The sequence below is a fragment of the Grammomys surdaster genome, unplaced genomic scaffold (assembly GCF_004785775.1).
Source record: "Grammomys surdaster isolate TR1022 unplaced genomic scaffold, NIH_TR_1.0 62, whole genome shotgun sequence".
Classification (NCBI taxonomy): Eukaryota; Metazoa; Chordata; class Mammalia; order Rodentia; family Muridae; genus Grammomys; species Grammomys surdaster.
In genome coordinates this window covers 5,109,243-5,132,355 of record NW_021604564.1, presented here as the reverse complement: position 1 = coordinate 5,132,355, position 23,113 = coordinate 5,109,243, and the positions used below count along the sequence as shown (strand labels likewise).

Below are 23,113 nucleotides of genomic sequence, written 5' to 3'. Positions count from 1 at the left end.
TAGTAATCCTCCTACTAGTAATCCTCCTACTAGTAATCCTCCTACTACTAATCCTCCTACTAGTAATCCTCCTACTAGTAATCCTCCTACTACTAATCCTCCTACTAGTAATCCTCCTACTAGTAATCCTCCAACTAGTAATCCTCCTACTAGTAATCCTCCTACTAGTAATCCTCCAACTAGTAATCCTCCAACTAGTAATCCTCCTACTAGTAATCCTCCTACTAGTAATCCTCCAACTAGTAATCCTCCTACTAGTAATCCTCCTACTAGTAATCCTCCTACTAGTAATCCTCCTACTAGTAATCCTCCTACTAGTAATCCTCCAACTAGTAATCCTCCTACTAGTAATCCTCCTACTAGTAATCCTCCTACTAGTAATCCTCCTACTAATCTTCATACTAGTAATCCTCCAACTAGTAATCCTAGCCCCAAGGCAGAAACAGGAGACACCTGGAGCTCACTCACTAGCTTACTTGCTAACTTGTAGGTCAGTGGGAGACTAACTCATAAAATAATGGGCACTCAGGCATCTCTGTCCTTACAAGCAAATAAGTGCCTCTTGGTTTTGCTGAGAACTCCATTAATTTCCAGATTCCATAAAATTTGATTCTGATAATTCTTGTTATATTTTCAGCTCTTTTCATATATTTTTCATAAACATTTTCCATTTACTGATAGTTTTAATATCTTTACAAATAATTAAATACAGAAAATTCTATAGAAAATACATCACTTTTATTTGATGTATTTTGAGTGATGGGAATTTTATTGTTTCCCTTTTGTTTCAAGAATAATAGTAACGACAGACAGGCCAGGAGTGGTAGTGTATGCCAGCCCTTGGGAGCCAGAGGCAGGGTGATCATAAGTTCATGTATAGGTAGTCTATCCAGACAGATTCTGTCTCAACAACAACAACAAGAGAAACAAACTGACTGTGGGTCAAATACTTTTGTTCCTCCACTGCTGATGCCCATCTGATTCTTTCCATCAAACACTAAACCATTTGTCTAGATGCCAGCTCCATGACTTCTCATGAAAATAAGAATTTTTTTTCTCACTGACTTATTCATTTACACTTTCGTGCTTGCATTTATCCATAGATCATGCTGTAATGATTGGATGGACAGCCCATCCCCATGAACACTAAAAGCTACTTAACATCCTGCAGAAACAGATCCTGGTAGCTGAGGTGAGCAGCCATAGCCTTGGCACCTTGGGCCCATTTCCCTGCCCTCTCCTCAATTTGAGGTTCTGGACTTGATTCATTTAAGAATCCTTGATTTCATTCTCAGATTTCCTTCCCAGCCATCAAGCTTACTCTGTCCTCTACTGTAGCTCATCTCTCAGCCTGTGCTCTTCAGAGTCATTGGAGGGATGTCAGCACAACAGTTAGAAGCAGAGATGGGAGAGATGGATCAGTGATTAAATCATCAGGCATGAAGAGCAGAGTGTGGACCACCAGAATCCAGATGTAAAGCTAAGAATGCCTTCTGGAGTCTCAGCTCTATGACGGCCACCGGCTTAGCTCCAGTCTCATTGATAGAATCTACCTCAAGAGACTAAGACAATGGGTGACAGACCAGGACAACTGGCATCTTCCACTAATCTGCATGGGCAAGGGTATCCCACATAAACACATACATCACATAAAATGCACCCCCCACATACACACACACACACACACACACACACACACACACACACGGGTTGGGGGAGTGATAGACTTGAGAGAGGTTAACCATGTGTTAGGACCTGCTCCACAACTCTGAAATTGGACAGCTCCTTAGTGAGCCTTTCTAAGCCGCAGTTTTAGCATGCAGGAGAAGAAGACATAAGAACAAAATAGAATGGTTAATGGAAGTCACAGAACACAGTGCTTGGCATACCATGCATGAGCTTTCATCAAATGCTGGTATTTGTGACTGACTGGCTGTGGGTACATCTTCAGGCTTTTCCGACTACTCTCAATATAAAGTGGCCTTTACTGTATTGAAATTAAGATTATATTCATTTTTATAGAGAAACTATCTCTAACCTCTAGGGCAGATTTCTATCTTTGTTATATACTCTCTTCCCTTCAAAGCTCTTGACTAATAGTAAAAATCTACATTTTTCCCAGTATTCAATTATGATTATCAGTTATATTTCCTGTAATTTTTTTCTCTATCACCTAGCAAAGTGTGTAGAACAGAGATGAATGATGGGAAGCATTTGGTTTTAATTAATATGATCTTGGTTCTTCTCTGCAAATCGTCAGAGCCTCCCTTTTGTTTGCCATTGAGTGTGTAGACACGGAGTTCCTTCTGTTTAAAGAGCTTACTGTGCAAAAACGAATTTAGCAAGATACATATTCCATAATGAACAAAATCTGGTGTAAAATCAGTGATACCATGATGAGAGGAAAAGATATGTAGGATTCTCACTGATGAAAAATTAAATATGCCCCCCAGTATAACATAAATAAGCATGTGATAAGGAATCAGTACTGAGTGAATGGAAATGTCATTGACTATAATGATGGCAGTGTAAGGAAGGTCAGGTTGATGCTCCATAAAGAGTCAAGAGGATGAAGTAGATGAACATGTTCAGGAGAAGGTAGGTCACAATCACCTGGAAAACATCTCCAACATGGCCTTCTCAGTGGAAGGTTTTAGAACTCAGGAAACAAATTAGTGCCTGAGAGAGATTAATTTCAATTAATCTTGTGAGCTTGAATCATCACTCTGCCTTGTAAATATTTACAATTCTTCCATTAGCTTTGCATTCCCTTGACAGTAACTCTTTATTCATAAGCAGCCTCCCCTTTTACCTGTAATTGCTAATAAAGATGGGCAAAACAGCACAAATTGGGGTTGCCACAGAAATGATATTCTTCCTGCTCCTTGTGAAACTAGCAATTTCCTCATTTTGGTTCACTCAGGAGACTCATTATTTCAAATTCTGGGTAAGTTTTCCAGAAAGTTCCATGTATCAGTGAATGAAATAGAAACAGTGTTTGAATTATCTGCTGCTTTGTCAACAAGAGGTTAAATTGTTCCACAAAGCACAGGAACTTACGTGATGATATGTAGGGTGTATAAGACCAATTTCCTCTGATTTGGTGGTCCTCCGAGGAGCTAAGAAAGAGCTAAATTTTTGTGTAATTTCAAATCTATGGACTGATATTCTGTTAGGCTCTTGTCAAGGAATGCCATAGATATGTGTTGTTTTTAATTTCTTAATCTTATTTCTGTATATTTTTAAAGTATAAATATTGGTGTAAATAAAAACTAATATTTATGGCTATAGAAGTGGATCAGCAGTTAAGAGTACTTACTGCTCTTGCAGAACACCTGGGTTGGCTTCTCAGAAGCCACGTGGCTCACAACCACCTATAACTTGAGTTCCAAGAGATCCAGTGCCCTCTTCTGTGGGCATGCAGATGGTACACTTACATACACACACACATATACACAAACTATTTAAACATTTAAATTAACATTTATGTAACCTATACCATTTTGATGCTTTTTTTGTTTGAGAAAAGGTCTAGAAATCACTTTGTAATTTGGGCTGCCCTTGAATTCAAAGCATTCTTTCTACCTCCTATTGCCAAATAGTAGGATTACAGGTGTGAGCCACACCACACCAGCATGTGAGACTTTGCACATTTAAAACTTACAGTCTCTATGTCTTTTCCCTCATCCTTTGTTTGCATCTCACTGGAAGGTCTGGAGTCACAGAAGTTGTACTGTGTCCCTAACAGACGACAAGGCCTTTCCCTGTCCATCTGCCCCCATCTGCATTTTCTGGGCCCGTCAACTACTTCCCATTCAGCAAGATGATTAAATATATCATTTGAGAAATGGTTCTGAAGAGCTAAAAATAAAAACACAATCAAGGAGAGAGCAGCCAGAAACAAACAATCAGAATATACTTGCTGATCACTTCACTTTTTCTTTCTGCAAATGTTAGCATGGGGGTGGGCTGGGAGCACAGTGGGAGAAGCAGTATCTGCCTTTAAGAGCAGTGATGGAGTGGGAGATACAGAAAGGAAAACAGTGGATCAAGTACCTGCTGGGACAGGACAGCCAGGCATGGTACATTAATAAAGTGCTCTGCTTCACAGAAAAGGGAGCTGATGAGTACCTTAGAGCCAGGAAGGGGAGCTCTAGTCTGCTCTTTTTCTCTCTATTTCCATTTCTTTCTTTAGCTCCTTCAATTGAGTTCTAACTCATTTTGCTTGGTAATTCCTTCAAATAAATTTGAGAAAGTTATTATTTTTAACTTAGTATGAAAAGGCTATGAAATATGCAACGTATGTGATTTTCACAATACTGTGAGCACTATCGTGCTAAAATAAAACAGTTTTAATGCTCACTTACTCATTAATTTACTCATTCAGCAAGTATGCTTATATGCTAATTGGTGTCAATAAAAAGACTTTAATCACACTCACAATGTGTTTCGAGCAGCGGTAGATGGCAAATTTACCCAATTCAAGTTACTCAGGTTGCCTTGCTGTAGAACTGTGTAGTCGGATAACATCTTTGAGCCATTGTACACATCTTGTCATTCACTACTAGAAATTTAATACATCAGGGCACATCTGGAAAGTCAATGCAACAGCCTTGAGAAAAGAATCTAACCCACCACCTGCTGAGATTTCCATCAAATGAGAACATATTAACTGTTTGGGAGAGCCTTGAAGATGTCTCCCTGAATGCATGCTATTGAAATCTGGAAAAGAATCTATCTGAATGAAAGAACAAGGCATGATGACCTTGACCTAGGAACACAGACTCATCTATCAGAGAGGACTGGGATTCTGCTAATAGTCCCATAGAAAACTGACAACTGGCCCTTAAGGGAGCACAACAGAACACAAGAGGAGGAGGACATCAACCTCCATATCTCCACGTATCACAACCCACCACCAGGAATTAATGGCTCAAGTCTCAACAGTACAGGAGACTCGTAGGTCAGAGTAGTCAGAAGACTTTAAGACTAGTGTGGCTGTTAGGGAGCAGCTGCACCTGCCTGTCATGAATGGGTAATGCAGGAGAGATGCAGGGTAGTTTTATCCAACTGAGTGTCAGGGGAGCTGAAGTGGGAGACCAGAGCCACGGCTGGATATAGCAGAGGACATAAACATACCCACTGACCCACTGGTATTACTGGCAGGGTGCAAACATGGCTTGGAGGAACCACTGAATGGGAATAATCTGGTTCTTTGGTTCCATAGACTTTCTCAGCAGAGAATACCTCAGGCAGTAGAAACTGTAACTCAATGTGATGGTTTGTATATGCTCAGCCTAGGGCGTGGCACAATTAAAAGGTGTACCCCTGTTGGAGTAGGTGTGTCACTGTGGGTGGAAGCTGTAAAATCGTCATCCTAGCTACCTGGAAGCCAGTATTCTGCTAGCAGCCTTCATGAATTGGTCATGGTGTCTGTTCACAGCAGTAAAACCCTGACTAAGACAGAAGTTGGTACTAGGAACTGGGGTATCGATATGATAAGCCTTATCATGCTTTTGAAGAATGTAGATTTTGGGACTTTGGAATTGAAATGTCAAGGAATGCTTTAAATGGGGCTTAATGGGCTATCATAGTAGGAATATGGAAAACATTGTTATTGAGAGTGATTTGAATTGTGTGGACCTGACCCAAGAGTTTTCAGTGGAAAATTTCAATATGTGGCCTAGAGACTGGTTTTTTGTTTATTTATTTATTTATTTATTTATTTATTGGTATTTTGGGTTTGTCCTTCTCTGACTAGTCTGCCTGAGGCTAAGGTGAAGAGACTCAGAATAATTGCACTGACAAAGGAAGTCTCAGAAACACCTATCACAGACTTCGTTCTCTGGTTAAGTCTCATGAAGAACATTTTAAACAAGCGTAGCAAGCTGAGAAAGGAAAAATATAACGTATATAGTAAAAGTCTTAAAGGGGCACCAGGAAGTGACATGGAGCTGAATCCCATGTTCAAGGATAAATAACCTTGGGGTAAAATCCCACCCAGCTAAATTTTAAGTTCAGGCATGGTAGTACAAACCTTTAATCCCAGGAATCAAAAACAAGCAGATCTCTGAGTTCAAGGCCAGCCTAGAATAGAGCAAGTTCTAGGTGAAGAAAAACTCAAATCCAGGCTTGGTGGACCACGCCTTTAGTCCCAGTGCTTAGTAGACAGGCATGCAGATCTCTGAGTTCAAAGTCAGTCTACAGAGAAAGTTCCAAGACAACCAAGCTTCAGCAGTGAAGGAACTGGAAAATAGAAAGCTGATGATAATGCAAAGAACAAGGGGGCCATGTTCCAGGCCCAGCAAGCAGCAGAACTCAGTAGCTTTGGCCATATGGCTCTGGCTTTAGAATCCAGAATGGAAGGGACTTCTGGGACAATTGATGCTGGTTAGCTGGAGCTAGGAAATTAGTGGTGATTAAGAAGACACCAGCGTCAATAAGGTGAAATCTTCTGGGTAGTGTTTTCTGAGAGCACGAAGAAGCTGTGTTCCAGAGGTAGCCATGGATGTTCCTCATGTTGCAGCTGTACTTGTTAATGTGTAAGAGTCACCCAGGTGGTGATTTTGAAGGCATGACAGAATCATGAAGAGCAGCTGAGACTTGGCACTATGACGGGCCATGGAAGGCCACTGGTGAAGGTCCAGCCTCAGTTGGAGTTGACAGCTTAGGACTTTAGGGGTCATACAAAAGAGTTGTGGCTTGGCATGAAGAGACATTATTCGAGACTATTGTTGAAACCTAGTTACAGAGGAAGACCTCAGTGTATTGGAGATGCCAGTACCCTGGGATGATCACCAGGAACAGCAGCAGCAGTGGAGTGGATCAACCTGAGCTTAGAGTACTACAAAGGACAGAGCAAAAATAGAGACACCAGCCCTTTGTAGGAACCCAGAAGATCATGTGTGGATCCCAGGTATTGAAGATGCCAGAGCTGTGGACTATCTGCTGAGGGAAGCTAACAGGGAGTGGAACTAGTCCAGAAGAAAGAAGTTTGTTGCATTCAACCAAGATGAAAAAGCAGTTGGAGATCTGAAGACTGCTTTGACGTTAAAACTGGAGATGCAGTATTTGGAGTTTGCCCAGCTTGTTTCCTGTCTTGCTTTGGGGATTACAGTTAAGTGATTGGATGAATCTCAGAAGAGACTTTCAACTTTGGACATTGTTGAGGTTGCTATAGAGTATGAGGACTTTTGAGGTTGGACTGAATGTATTTTGCATTATGCTATTTTTAGGTATGTCCCTCCATAGACTCATATGTTTGGACAAGCCTTTGGGGGCCAGGGAGTGGAATGTGATGGTTTGTATATGTTTGAGCCAGGCACTATAGGAGATATGGCCTTGTTAGAGGAAGTGTGTCGCTGTGAGTGTGGATTTTTAAGACCTTTGTCCTAGCTGCTTGGAAGCCAGAATTCTCTTAAAAGCCTTGAGATGAAGATGTAGAACTCTCAGCTCCTCCGGGCACCATGCCTGCCTGGATGCTCCCATGTTCCTGCCTTGATGATAATAAACTGAACCTCTAAACCTGTAAGCACCCCCAATTAAATGTTGTTCTTATGACAGTTGCCTTGGTCATGGTGTCTGTTCACAGCAGTAAAATCCTAACTAAGACACTCAAGTTCTTGAATTAGTTGAAAGAGCCAGGTGAAAATCTCCAAGTCCCTCATTTCAAGTCCCTATTATCTCCTTAGTTGTCTACCCATCCCATATTTAACTACGTCTCTCCCTCTTCCTTCACCAGCTTCACTCAGGAGCTTCCTAAGAACTTTGTTGACTAAGACTAACTAAGTTAGGAAGGCAAAATATGCTAATGTAACGTTATAGCAACTGACAGGAATATAGATCAGCCTTTGACTTTGTGGAACCTGAGCATTTTTTTTTATAATTTATTTTTTCTCAAATCGTAATTCATTCACACAGGGGTTATAAACACAGAAAGACAGGATTTGGGGAAGGGAATGACACTGGAGTGTGGGTGATCAGGGGGAATACAGATATCATCAGAACCGGGTATCGGCTGGGTGAAGGTTCAGGGGACAAGTCACTATGACTCTGCCTATGACTCGCTTGACCTTATCTAAGTTGGTACTGTCTGCCAAGGCTACCTATTTACAAGGTCTATGACTACTCAGGCTTGTAAATTTCCACAAAAGCTGCCTGTTTACATTAGCTTATAGTCATCTGTTTCAATGTTTTTCCACTGAGACCCAAGACTTGGTGTTAGTATACATGTATGACAGGCCTATTGCTGATTTTAGGCCTATGGCTGATTTTAGGCCTTCAGTGTGTAATCAGGGCTGCCCCGACATCTCCTCCCTTCTCTAAGTATAGAAGGGCTGTGGCAATTCTAAACTTTCCAAGGTGGGGATAGAGGCCCGACCTCCAGTAATTGAAGGGGACCTTGTAATGGCTCCAGTCCCCTGTCGTTGTCCAGTGAGGCATGAGGGCCATATGCATCCAGATGTCTTTTTCCTGGAGAGGGGATACTTTTGACATCAACCCCTATGCAGTCAGGCTTGTCCCTCAGGGAACCCAGAAAGATATTTTTATCTTTTATTTATATTCCCTTGCAATGCTTAGCCTCGCAGCCTAAGCAAGAATTCAGATCACCTGTCAGAAGGGGTTCTGGGTGGCCCCTCTCTGCTTGGTCTAGGGGCAGAAGTCCCCCCTTTTAGAACCTGAGCATTTTAATAGAGCCTTCTTCCAACAATACATTAAGTAGGCCGTAAGACTTCTAAGCTTGGAATAACAAGAAAAGACATTGTTCATCTCCAGCGAACACTGGTAAGGATGAAATGACTTTGCCCAACAGTGAGAAGAATGGATTAAATGACCTCGGATGCTAGTGTGTTTGGAATAAGCACTGCAGTGCTGAAGACAGTTTATTCCTTACTGAGAGTGCCAGGAGAGATGCTATGAGTTTCATCCTACGATAGGTCACTTTAGATACAGACTGAAAGTTCACCTTGTGTGAGCTGGATAAATGCACCTTGTGTGAGCTGGATAAATGCACCTTGTGTGAGCTGGATAAATTCACCTTGTGTGAGCTGGATAAATGGTGTTTGAACAGTAGAACCAAGCGGGTGGCTAATTTTAGAATGAGAAGGATGATGAGGATATTCGCTCAGTTCCCATTGTGCTTTTTCACAAAGCGTTTCATGTACTCTGAGAAAATGGTCTCATTCTTTCTACAAAATCTCAACAAGGCATGTGCTTAAGTAGCTTATAGACTGACACACTAAAAGCCTTCCTAGTGTCACCTTTCCCCCACTGTCCTTTGAGGTAGTTGGGAACTCTACTAGAACAGTTACTTAATGAAGCATAGTTGAATTTCAGAAATTCAAAGGAAATGACATTTCACAGACCCTGTGATGGATTTAGCCACAGACATCGGAGAGATTTATGTGGTCTTTGAAGAAGCTACTTATGGTAATTCTCTAAAGGCATACAGGACTAAAGGTGCTAAAAATCTCCTTCCCAACTTTGTCCACCCTTCTTAAAGAACATTTGTCCTTTTCCTGTTGATACATGTCCCTGTTTATTGTGGCACTGGCTATCTGTAATTTCAAATCCTTCATCAGAAACAGCCAGCACTGAATAAGCAAATAGTTTATTTGGATAATGTGGATTTTTGTTTCAGGGATTTGGGATCAGAACACACATAACTGTTAAGAGAATGGAAACCAAGAGTACTTTATTTCTTCCACTTCCTTCTGTGGCAATGAGGTTCCCCCTATGAGAAACTCAAATACTGTTTAAACAGACAGCCTTGAAGAGTAAGCACTTACCTTTTTTTTTTCTGTTGTAAGAAAATAAATACCTGACAAATAGTAACTTACGAGAGCAAGACAGATCTACCTAACCTCAAGCACCACCTCCTCCACCTGGGCTCCACTTCCTGAAAGTTCTATGATCTTCCAAAACAAAGCCACTAGCTGAGGACTTTTTCAAACTTTTTCAAACATAAAATCTATGGGGCGCATTTCACACTAAAACCATGACTGCCAACAGAAAGTTAATGAACTCATGGTACATCTGTACCATGGCAGTAAAGTGAAAGAGTAAGATCCTTTCCAGGCTGGTCATTGCTGGGATACATTGTTAAAATGTGATGAATGAAATGGGATGGATAGTGTATTCAAAGTGTTTTAAAAAAAACACATCTTAGCTACTGACAATCCATCTTATGTTGAGGATTAAGTCTTTTCTTAATTTCTTTCTTTTCTTTGTTTTTTTTTGTTATTATTTGTTTCTGTTTGCTATTTCTTCCACCATTTTCTATTTTTTGTCTTCCTGGAGGTTATCTGAGCATTTTTAAAGGATTACTCTATTCTATTTGTAGTGTTATTACATAGATTTTTAGTCATTTCAGGTAGGTGTCTTCAAATGGTCTGTGTATATATTGGTACCAGTGTTTTCTGGTTTTAGTAAAGTGTATAAATCTCACTGCCATCAGGGCAATCAAGTATCATGTGGTGATATAACTTTGGGTCCAGCAGTTCATACATTAAGGAGGTCCAAGGGTAGGGTAATCTTATTTTACTCAGATCTCAACTTTCTCCATTGTTCTTTCTTCATTGCATGACATCATTTTGTAATTTCCTGTATTTTGAAAAGCTTCTTGAAGTACTTATTTTTTCATTTTTGTGTGTGCTTGTATATGTGGCATAGATTGTGTGTGTGCGTGTGTGTGTGCTCACAATTGTGTAGGCACACACAAGTTTATGCCATTCTCTAAGAATAGATCTACTACTGCCCAGTTCTTCTGGATGTTTTTTGTCTGTGTATTTCTTAACTTCCTTAATTACCCCTGATAGCTGAATACAATTTTATGAGATGCCATATTTGCAGTTTTCCCTCAGCCCTTGAAAGATGCTGTGCCCACTGCCTTGCAGATTCTGTTGCTTCAGGCCTGTCACTCAGGTGGCTGCTGCCCAGTAAGTACAATGGTGGTTTTTTGTACTTTCAAGACTTTTTCTTGGTTGTAGTTTTTTAAAAGTTTAATGATGTTGTGTTTGGGTTACATTTCTTTGCTAGCCTATTTGGATTCACTTGGGTTCTTATAGCTGTAGTTTTGTATTTTTGCTAAATTTGGGTAGATTTCACTCATTAATTCTCCAAATACTTTCTCAGTCCATTTCTTCTCTTCTTTCCACCTGAGACCCCAGTGCCATTGATTTCTAAAATTGGGTTGTTTTTAATTTACTGTCTCTCTTGTTCATACTGGATAAATTTTACTGGTTCATCCTGAATTCCAATGATTCTTTTCTGAGTCCTTCCCACTGTTACTGAGCTCAACCTGTTAGCATGGTTTCTGTTACATCCACTTGGTTCTTTTGCTATGAGCTTTCTTTCCTGTGATTTTTTTTTTGCAACTTCATTTGTTTGTGTTGAGTCCTTTCCCACACCCCTATGGTTTTACTTTCAATACTTAGCAGAAAATTTCAGTGTCTGCCTCCTGTCAGTATGGGAGTCAGCTGATGACCTTTCTCATTCAAGTTGTGACTTTCTTAGTTATTTTTTATGATGGGAATTTCAAACATATCTGGATATCTTGACTGGAGATATTTCGGTTCTATTTATTTTTTATTATAACAAATAGTCACCTACTTAGGTTTAACATGTAGGTCTCAGTTTACTTTGGCAGATGGTTCCAATAAGCACCTGATTTTCAGAGACTCAATGGTGCTATTTTGATGGTGCTATTTTAATTTACTAGTATATCTTTTATGTGCCTTTCTTCTATAACATTTAAATTTTTATTTTTATTTTATGTGTATGTGTGTTCTGCATGCATGTATGTCTGTGTACCAGTTGTATGCCTACTGTGGGCAGTGAGGCAAGAAGAGGGCATTGAGTCCACTGGAACTAGAGTTTTAACCAGTTGTGAGCTCCCATCTAGATGCTGGAAACTGGACCTGAGTCTTCTGGAAGAGCAGACAGTGCTCTTAACTGCTGAGCTATCTCTCCATCCTCACATGAGCCTTTCAGCATTCTTTATAGTATCCAGGAAACTGAAAGGGATTTCATTTTGTCTGAGTGCTTTTGGGTAGGGGAAAGGAATCTCCAACTTCCTCTGACAAAATTGCGCTTCCAGGACTGGATGTTTGCTGTTGAATCCATCTTACCAGATGGAATCTCTGACAGATCGAATCAGAGTGGGAGGGGGGAGGCTCAGTCTATAGACCTGAAAGTGGGTCCCCTGTCCTTATTGTTAAGGGGCTTTCAATTGACAATCTTTCTGTAATCCAGGACTTGGGTGACATGTTGTTCAAGTTGGGGAAAGATTAAGATCACCTGAGTTGGTTCTACTGGAAGACTGGTTGACAACTGGTAAAACTTCCTTTCTGTGTTATATTGTGGTGGGTGAGGAGTGGAAGAGTCATGAGATGTTTTATGGCTTTACTCCTTTGGTCCTGAGGTCACTAGCGCCTTCACCCATTTCTAGCTCTCAGATTTCTCTTTAGTTTCCGATTGTGTCATTCGCAAGAATTTCAGCCAAATGCTATCAGGGGGAACAGTGAAAGATAAGTCTACTCCATCTTGCCCAGTCTGGAAGTTCTATCTGCTCATGAGCTTTCTTTAGAAAAGTTTGCAAGAAATTAATAACATCGTTTCCCCTGAGGCGATGACTTGGAACATGTATGTATTCAAATGAACATATTATCAGAAAATTTGAATAAAGATAAAAGAAGAAACTTTCTAACTCAATCTTGTTTTCAAGAGGACAAGCAAAAGATCATAACAGAGGTCATTAACGGTCAGCAATTTTTATTACATTTCTCTGACCTGAGGCCAAAAAACATATGGATCAACAGTTGATAATTTTATTACATCTCATTGGGTTTAAGCTCACTGTGTTGTCACTATTTCAATGCAGACCTCTGAATATAGGAATAATATTCTCAGTGGATTTTCAGCCTGCTCCTGCATTTTGAATAACTTGCAGAATATAAATGTCTAATTTAGGTAGAAGTAGACGCTCTGGGTAGCATGCTAGTGCCCTAATCAGCTGAAAAATAATATTTGTATGACATTAAAACAAAATTAGTGGCAAGACACTGATTACATGAAAAGATTTTGTGTTGTGATTATTAAACTTGCAAGCCGCACGGCATAATTAATGCTGTAATTAAAATATGACCTGAAATATCAGCCTCCAAAATTAATAAAGTCAATTAAAAGTCACATTTGTAAATTGAGCTTTAAAAATGGCAAGGAAGTTTGATATAGCTTTTTTATTCCTCATTTTGGAGGACATTTTTATTGTTCTAACCATAAAATGCAATCATTCTGATTTCCATCCCAAAGAACCTCACAACAGTGGTCTGAAGCTGTAAGAAAAGTTCAGAAATGTTCCAACCATGTTGTTCATTCGTTGTGGGTTGAGGAGTTCCTAGGTATACTTATGAAGCCCTGGTGCCAAATATATAGTAAATTCTCCTTTGTACCCAGCACTCCAGGTGAAATATACGTTACAAGATCTGCTTTGGCCTTAAGCAGCCTTCACCATTTTCAAACAACTGGACCAATGGCAGCCTGAAAGACTGTCACTTGGATAAGCTTCTTGGGGCCACACTAGCTCCCATAGTTTATCACATGGCTCAAGGCAAAAGAAGGTCTCATTGTTGGTAAAATTAGAGACTTCTATAAGTATTGGTGGGCTGCTAACTTCACAAAACCAAGTCTGAAATACTGCTTTATCCCTTACACCAAAATAAACCCTGGAAGGATCAAAGAGTTAAAGTCAAAGCAAATCATAAATGTACTGAAAGAAGAAGGAAGCTGATATGTTTATAATACTGTAATCGAGAGAGGTTTTTTAGACATGACAAGTAAGGGCAAAGACATTACAGAAATGACTAACAATTTGTCTATTTCAAAAATTTTAAATTCCATACATTAAAAAACACTATAAGCTTTTTTTTAAAAAAAAGCAATTCAAGACTAAACCAAGTATATACTAATTAAAATGATCATGTTTTGATTCATTTTGTCTTATAAAAGTACAGCTTTATTCTTCTATTAGGAAACAATTGGAAACACATACTGCGATTTATGTACAGGATGTTAAGCATAGAAAGAAACTAAAATAACTTCCATGTTAAATAATTAACACTTGTAAAATGATTAAATACATTGACAATAACCATAGGCTCAAGCAGGAAAACAGGATATTTTATAACATGGAGATGTTTTCATTCCAGTACTTAGGAGAAAGAAAGATGAGTGGAAACTAAAGACAAAGTCAATTTAATCCTTTACTGCTTTATCTACACAGCAAAGGATGGAGGAAACAAACTCTCCATAAAAATTAGGTAAAATTAAAGATGCATATTATCTTCATTTTTGATAGTTTAAAATTAGCAAGGTTATGTTATACTTGATATATATTTTTGATCCTTAGGATTTTAAATAAAATGATATTTCAGTTTTTCCATACAGTAACTATTAGTAGCAAGTCAGTTATGAAAAGAGCAAAACTAAAGGCCAGTGTGACATTTGTGACAAACCTTTATCTAGTGATGCAAACCTTTATCTAGTGATGGCATGTCACATGGGTTAAAGTTCAACTACTGATTTGCTTAGGTTTCCTCTCTCCTCTTTCCTCTCTCCTCCTCTCTCCTCCTCTCTCCTCCTCTCTCCTCCTCTCTCCTCCTCTCTCCTCCTTCCTAATGACTCCCTCTTCCTGGACTAGAGAATTAACTTCCCTTTCCACAGACTGGGTATCATACAGCAATCCTTTCAAAAATCACTGCTATCCCTATCTATTCTGAACTGTTGATACTACACAATAGGAAACATGGGTCCAGAAATCAGATCACCTGGTCTTGGCAAGAAGCTTATGTCTTTAATTTGGTACCACTTGCCAGTCACCAGAAACCACCAACAGTAGCACAGGAACTGTCCCCACTGAACTTCCATGGTACCTGTAGGTTTTCTTAATTTCTTCACATGATGCTCCCTTATGCAGACCAAGAATTTCATATAGACTTTCTCCTGATGTTGACATAGTCCGCTGTCTTTGGTTAGGTACGTTACATGCCATTTCTCAATCTGTAAAACCAAAGATGGAAAAATAGCCATGAAGATTCTATACTTTGGATCCTACCCCCTGGAAAGGAAGAAAGTTCATTTTTTAACACTTGTTTTAAAAAGACCAGCATTAGTGCCTTGCTGTGCTAGGTACAATATGAGGAATGAAAACGCCAAGAGCTAAAAGTGGTTTTCAGTCAAAGATTGCAGGAAGCCACACGAATAGAACATGACTTTACACAACTATCTCAGAAGTATTGTGAATCAACTCTCATAGGTTAGAACTATACCTGTTTTGTTTCATTTGTATGTCTTTTATTTTTGTATATTTTCCAAGTGTACCTAGCTATGGAAAGAATCCTCCATGTGAGTCTTTCTCTATTGACTGGTGAGAAAGATCAGCAGGTAATGGTGTTTGCTAGGGTCCTACATGATGAAAGGAAAGAACCCAGTCAACAAGTTGTCCTTGTTGTACAATGTGTTTTCCTGTACACACATACATACACACATACATATGCATACACACACACTAAATAAATAAATGTTAAAAGAAAAAAATACTAGATTCTAAATCAATGAGATAAGACACTTCAGGAAGGCATTGGGTGATATGGCAGTTAGTTGAAAGGTGCTGAGACACAAAAGGGTAACTCAGCCAAAAGCACCCTACACACAGCTCCAGGTCAGTAGTTCTGCAATGTGGAGTTGGAGAGGCAGAAGCTTTATCATTAGAGCCTGGTTCTAACACAGTTCTGAAGACACATGACACACCCAAATGGGCTTGGCACCAGCATAAACCATACAACAGACAAGACTGTGCATATTCAATGGGTCATTCCTTGATTGCATCTACCTGGCAGACTCCAACCTCAGAGGACCCCAAAGAACACCACTACAATACCCCCTCCACTGCAGTGTTTCTCCATTACTTTCATTGGACTTTTAGCAGTTTCTACCTTAGCTCTCTTTTTAAAGGGGAGACTTTCAAATTTTTATTATTTCTTCTGATTTTGTTGAAGCATGTCTATTGGTGACTTTTCTTATTGTGTAAGAAAATAAATGATAAAAGTCACTTGAAGGAGGCAGAGCCATTTGAGCTCACAGAGATTATAGTCTGTCATAACAATGAACTCACAGCAGCAGGAGTGTGAAGCAGCCAGTCCATGACACACACAGTTAGGGATCAGAGAACTATAACTGCTAACATTAGCTTACTTTCTCCTTTTTATTTAGTCTAGGAACCAAGTCCACAGAAAGTGCTGCCAATGCTCAGGGTTGGTCTGAACTCCCTTCTATACACACCCAGAAATTTGTTTCTTAGATATTCTCAATCCTTTCTGCTTGGTCATAATAATAAACATCACATGGTGTGATTCTTTTATTTCCTTTTTTTTAATGCTGACCTCTTTTCTTTTTACCATTCCTTTAGTGATATCTTGGATTTATCTTCTTAAAGGTTTTATATATGACTTGCATTCTTACATTAATTTTGTTTATGAATTTTTCCATTATTGGGAAACTTTTAAGTTCTCAAACTTTCCTCTTCCTCTCTGTAACATTCTTCTTTACCCTTCTTCTTTTCCCTTTATTTTTGCTTCTCCCTCCCTCTTTAACTCATTCAGTGAGTATTTCTACATTTACCCTAAATGCTCTTTACCACATGCTTTGCTTGATTCTTGCTATTTGCTGTTTTACTGGTATATGACCAGTCTTTAATCAATTTAAAACTTTTTTTTTAGTTTGATGTTCCTGCTGCAATAGCAGGGTTCCCCCTGTGGATGGTACTGGGATTAAGCACTCAAAAGCAAGCTACTCACTAAGATGCTCCAATTAAACTGGAAGAGACATCCAAACCAACAGATGCACAAACTAACTCAGAAATGCAAAAAGTATAACAGGGCAAGGCAATATAACCGTTAAAATGCCAGATGAATATTTCATATGCTTATTTATAAAAATAAGCAACAGTCTAAAAGAATATACAAGCAATGAATGAAGGAAGAAAATTCTAGTCCTGAGGGATAGAACCAGAAATGTAGATGGGAGCATCAGCAAAACGGATAAGAAATGCAAACTAGAAAATTGAAGTGGGGGAGGGGTTGGAAAGAAAGACAATGTGGACATTGAAAACAATGAATCAAGCAGAAAACACAGGGAAATGTGTCACCAATAGACTTGATCAAACAGAAGAAAACATACCAGGGATGTGGAAAAGGTAGAGGCAATACTACATTCAAATATCAAATGAAGATTAGCATGGCTACAAGTTTCAAATTCTATTGAATGTAAATAGGAGACCATACCTATCCTAGATCATGCTATAGAGGAAGCTGAGGTATTTTTAAAAACTAAAGACATAGAAAATTTAATGAAATCACAGAGATTTCCTCAAGTCTATGGAAAGAAATGAATATCAAAGCAAAGTTTAAAAATAAGCATGACTGGAGAACCACTCCATGATACACTGTACTCAAAATGCCATTGAAACAAATAACATTAGAAGGTATAAGAAAAATGCAAACTCACAAAAGTAAACACATCTAAAAGGCATCATACTTCTCAAAAAAAATCATCCAAAGCCAAGATATTAGAAAAGTGTATATTTCAAGCCACAAAGGCCAGTAATTTCCAACCAAGATGGTTACGCCCAGAAAAATTATCTTTTTAAATTTGATAGAAAAATAAGAATATTTCAACATGAACACAAAAATGAAAACACTGTGGAAAATTACTTAAAGGATTTCTAACACAACACAAAAAAGAAAAACAGTCTCAAGAAAGCACAGCAAAGAATTATTGAGAGGAGTGTCTGGAGAAAGAAAATTGGAAATGAATCATGTTGAGAACAGAAAATCAATAAAACCTCAATGTAAATTAGGGGAGAAAGAGAATATCAACCATTTAACCATTTTTGTTGGATATTTTATTTATTTACATTTCAGATGTCATCCTCTTTCCCCATTTCCCCTCCCTTGAAACCCCTGATCCCATCCCCCTTCCTCCTTTTTGTTTTTATACCATTTTAATTACATGCAAGTATTAACTATGTCAATAAAAACTTTAATTTCCATGGTCTTAACTCTTGAGATGGTTTGAGTATGCATAGCCCAGATGGAGAGTGGAACTATTAGGAGGTATATGACCTTGTTGGAATAGGTGTGGCCTTTTTGGAGAAAGTGTGTCATTGTGAAGATGGGCTTTAAGACCTCCTCCTCAATGCTTGGAAGCCAGTCTTCTCTTAGCTGCCTTCAGAACAAGGGGCAGAACTCTCAGATCCTTCTCCAACACCATGTCTGCTTGGATACTGCCATTCTTCCCATCTTAATAATAATAGACTAAACCTCTCAACTTGTAAGCCAGCCAAATTAAATGTCCTTTAGAAGAGTTGTGGTGGTCATGGTATCTGTTCACAGTAGTAAAACCCTAAGACATAAATCAAAACAAAAACTACACTGAGCACCCTAGTCAAAATATGTATCATCAAGAAACAAATGACAAGAAAAAATGATGACTAGAATATAGGGAAAGAGGGGCCTTCATAAGGGATAGTGGGTCTATAAAGTGATACAGGTACTATGGAAAGCAATGTAGAATTTCCTCAAAATACTAAAAGCAGCAGTTCCATATGATCCAGTTACAACATGCCTGGATACATACCCAGAGAAATCTAAGTGTAAAAATACACAGATGTTTTGTAGCACTGTCTATAGAAGCTGCAATCTATCTGGAGACTAGATGTTCCTCAACAGATGAATGGATAAAGAAAATGTGGCACAAAATTACGCTGTTTCCTTCAGTCATAAAGAAAAATGGAAACTTCATGTGCAGGGGAATGGATAGAACTGGAGACTCTTTCAGCAAAATAAACTATGTGCACAGAGATAATGATTGCCTATGTTCAATTGTATGCACAATCAAAGTTTAAATATAGATAGGGGGACAATGATGAAAGAGAAATCAGTCTAGAATGAGGAGAAAGAAACAAGGATTAGGGAGGAGGAGAAAACAAAATGTTTCAAAATTTTCTTTCAAATGGAATCTATGCTTAATTATTTACACATACATTTATATGGAATGGCATACATAACTTGATCATGCTAGCCCTTTTTGTCCTGGGAATAATTTTATTCCTGTCCATCATGTTAAATCTTGTCTTTAACAACATCAACATGTTGGCAGCCAAAGTACATGGCTTGAACCTGAAAATAGACCCCTAGGCAAAGTTATTAAATTAACAGGTTGGCAAGCCAAGGATGGGTAAGATTCTGCACAGAGCCTTACCAACCTAAGACATAAGTGCATTGCTTTGGATAATGCATATTCCATGACAGGTAAAGAAGGCATTCTTGGCAGAATGACCTAAGACAGGCTCAGTCTTGTTAATAAAATAAAAAGCGGAGAGAGGCAGAGAGCCTTTGGGGCTGCTTGGCAAGAAGCTGACATGGACCAAGGACAAGAAAATGGGCTGCTTGGCAGGAATATGACATTGGCCAAGGACAAGGAAGTAGGCTTCAGGTGGGAATCTGACATTAGGCTAAAACAAAGAAGTAATTTCAGGCAGAAATCTAAATCTCAGGCTAGAACAAAGAAGTAATTTCAGACAGGAATGTAAATTTTAGACTAGAACAAAGAAGTAGGCTTCAAGCATGCAAATGACTTTGGACTAGGACAGGGAAGTAGACTCAGATATTTTCGTCATCCTGATAAGCCCTTAGAAACAGTGATCACAGGAGTGTTCACATACTTGTGTTTAATGCCTTGCTTGTTCTTTAACTATTTGTGTTTATTATCTTGCTTGTTCCTTGACTATTTGCATCTATTGTATTTTAGAACTGACCTTAATACATGCATGTAATTAAAATGGTATAAAAGCAAAAAGGAGGAGGGGGCATGGGATAGGGAGTTCTAGGGAGGGGAAATGGGGAAAGGGTATGACATCTGAAGTGTAAATAAATAAAATAATCCAATAAAAAAAGGAAGTAGATGAAGCACTATTTAGAGGAGAAAACAAAACTGCAAGAAGAGAAAGGTCTGATGGAAGCAATAGAGAATATAAACAAAGTACAGAGAGTGAGGAAATGGCATGTTGAAACTCCCTAATGTGTATACTAAGGAAACACTAGTTAGTAAACACTAACTAAAAACCATCATGGAGAATCAGAAAAAAGATAATAAAAAATAAATTCATGCTAAATAAAAGATGGAAATTTATCTCTTTATCACACCACACACACACACACACACACACACACACAATGGTGAACCAATGTGAATGAATGGATGTACTAGAGCTAAAAAGATCATTTCTGGGCTTTGCAGACAGTCTAAATAATCCCCAATGACAATGGTGGCATCTGTGGGGAGTTGAGGAAGCCTTGGGTGTGTAATGCCTTGGGTGAATATGTGTCCTTTTGCCATGGGCTAGCCATGTCTACAACCCTAGCCTCAGACCCATGGGAAGGCCAAAATCTTTCATCCTGAGGTTCAAGAGGATGGAAAAGCCTTCCCTATGGTCTGTGTATGAATGTGTGAAGAAAATGTCCACTGAACTGCCTCCTCCTGCACGTTTACAGCCTGAAGACTGTTCACCACAGAGACAGCTCCTACAAAGTGTCTTCTGTTCAGCTGTAGTCAACAAACCCTGCTTTCTTGCTTATCTGTGTTTCCTTGTTTAGCCTCATTCTGTATCTCTGTTCAGCTGTATATAGAAAACATGCTAAGCTTCTGGGGTGCTGTGATTTCTCTATCACAGAGTGCAGCATACTCTATCCCAGCTTTTCTGGGTATATGTGTCTGTTTGTTCTTCATTTTCTTGCTGCCATAGTCAGGCCAAGTCACTAAAGCAGTGCAAGGCTGAGACAGGCATCAAAGAACAACATTATATATGACAATGGCAGGCAGACACAGTTGGAGCACAACTTCCAGCTCTCCTCTGACAGGGTTCATGCCTGGACCACCTCAGATAAAGGCAAAATCTACAGATTGTTATATGGTTAGTCGCAGTGATCTTACACTTTAGCAAGGTATAGTGACAGCTGGTGGTCCTAAGGAATTCAATAAAACAACAGCAACATAAGTTCAAAATGTTTTTGTGAACCTTCACTTTCTTTAGAGAGGAAATGTGACATGATTCTGCAAAACTCCTAGTGCCCCGCAGGCTCTGAGCTCAAAAACAGCCCACCCAAGAATAAGATTATACAGGCTCAAGGACTTGCCATGTAACCTGGTACATTTTCTTCTCCCTTGAAAGTGGAGTACCTGAATACCAATGGGGCATAATTTACAGAGTCTTATACAAGAAAAGTAGAAGAAATCCTGACTGTCCACCACAACAAATAGCATGCTGCCTATAGGTATAGGATATAATGAGTTGCCTGGTAGAATTTAGATATTATCACCAGAAAAAGAAGAGATAAGCCTGAAACAGTGCGTATGTTAATTACCTTGATTTAGATATTCTACAATGTATGCATAATTCAAAACATCACGATGCACATAATAAATACATAGCACTCTGTGAAGTTAGGTAATTGGCTAAACATAGTCATCTAGATCCTAGAATGTAGAATTAAAGGTCAAATAGGCCTATTATCATTACACTTCAGGTTATTCTGGCCAGAAACCTTTATAACTGGTAATCTTCCTATTAGCAATTGGATTCTCTTTTTCTGAGACATACATATGTCTCCATTGTAACAAAGCTTTCCCTCAAGACCTGCTTCAGTCTCAAGTTTCACCTGATAAGACGAAAAGTTGGTACCTGACCCAAGCTAGACAAATGAGCATTCATCCCTAGATTATTTTACACAGGACCACGACTCCATGTGGGCCATAGAGTGGGCAAACTGAATATTGTTGGCTGCTCTGAAATGGTCTGAACCTAAGAGCAAAGTAGTGCACTCAGGAGGTGGGAGGAGTCACTGCAGAGCCCACGCCTCTGGCTCTAGATCTTCCCAGGTCTACTTGTAGACTCAACCTAGTTCTAGACTGAACCAATAAATACCAATAAACATATTTACACACTCCTCCATCCCTCTGAGCATGTTTTAGCTAAGTTTTGATCACTGCCAACTAAGACTCCTGTCTTACAGTTGTTCTATTGCTGTGAAGAGACATCGTAGCCATAGCCACTCTTTTAATTGGGGCTGGCTCACTGTTCAGAGGTTTAGTTCTTTATGGCCATAATAGGAAGCATGGTGTTGTGCAGGAAAATGTGATCCTGGAGAGGTAGGTGAGAGTTCTACATCTGGTTCAGCAGGCCACAGGAAGAGAGTGAGCATTGGGTCTGGCTTGCTTAGGCTTCTGAAACTCTGAAGCTCATCTCACAGTGACACCCTTTCCCCAACAAGGCCAAACCTACTCCAACAAGGCACCACCTCCCAATAGTTCCACTGTTTATGAGCCTATAGGAGTCATTTTCATTCAAACCAGCACACTCTGAAAAACCTTACATTCTCAAACACCTATGGCAAATCTCCTCCCAGCCAGATTCATATATTGTGGATTTTTCTTAGATCTCTGTTCTTTCTTGTTACATTTGTATATGTAAGTACATATACATTTCTAAATACATAAATAGAATCTGCTCTGTCTGTGTAATGTTATTTGTATCTAGTTTTAGCTAGCTTTTTATATATCCTAGTACCAACTACCAAGGGAATAGTACTGCCTGCAGTGAGCTGGACCTTCCTACATCAGGTAACAATCAAGATAGCCATCCACAGGTATGCCCACAAATCAATCTGATCTCTGTAGTTCCACAGTTGAGGCTTCATTCTCAATGACTCTAGGATGAGACCAGTCAACAATTAAAGCTAATTAGGACATCATAGCTCCCATAAATCAATGGATAGTGCTAGAATACTTAGAACAAAACAAATCCACTCTCACTGTACAGCCAGGCTAGTCTTAAAGTGGTAACTCTCTTACTAAACCTCCTAAGGGCTGGGATTGCAAGCATGCGTCACCAGGCTTGGCTTCTAATGTATGACTTACACACGCTTAGAGCTGCTTATTTCTGAGCACGGTCTCCCTCATCAGCTGTGAGTACTTCCTGCCCTCATCAGCTGTGAGTACT

The 23,113-nt window shown here is 39.2% G+C and overlaps 1 protein-coding gene across 3 annotated transcripts in view; it reads right to left on the bottom strand.

Annotated features, from left to right (window-relative positions):
- Window positions 1-23,113, bottom strand: part of Dnajc5b (DnaJ heat shock protein family (Hsp40) member C5 beta) — an 84,532-nt gene that overhangs the window by 32,245 nt on the left and 29,174 nt on the right. For all 3 annotated transcript variants that reach the window (XM_028764537.1, XM_028764554.1, XM_028764546.1), the window contains exon 2: window positions 14,931-15,057. In XM_028764537.1, coding sequence (XP_028620370.1) covers window positions 14,931-15,049 — 119 coding nt within the window. In that variant the 5' untranslated portion in view covers window positions 15,050-15,057. The remainder of the gene's footprint in view (window positions 1-14,930; window positions 15,058-23,113) is intronic.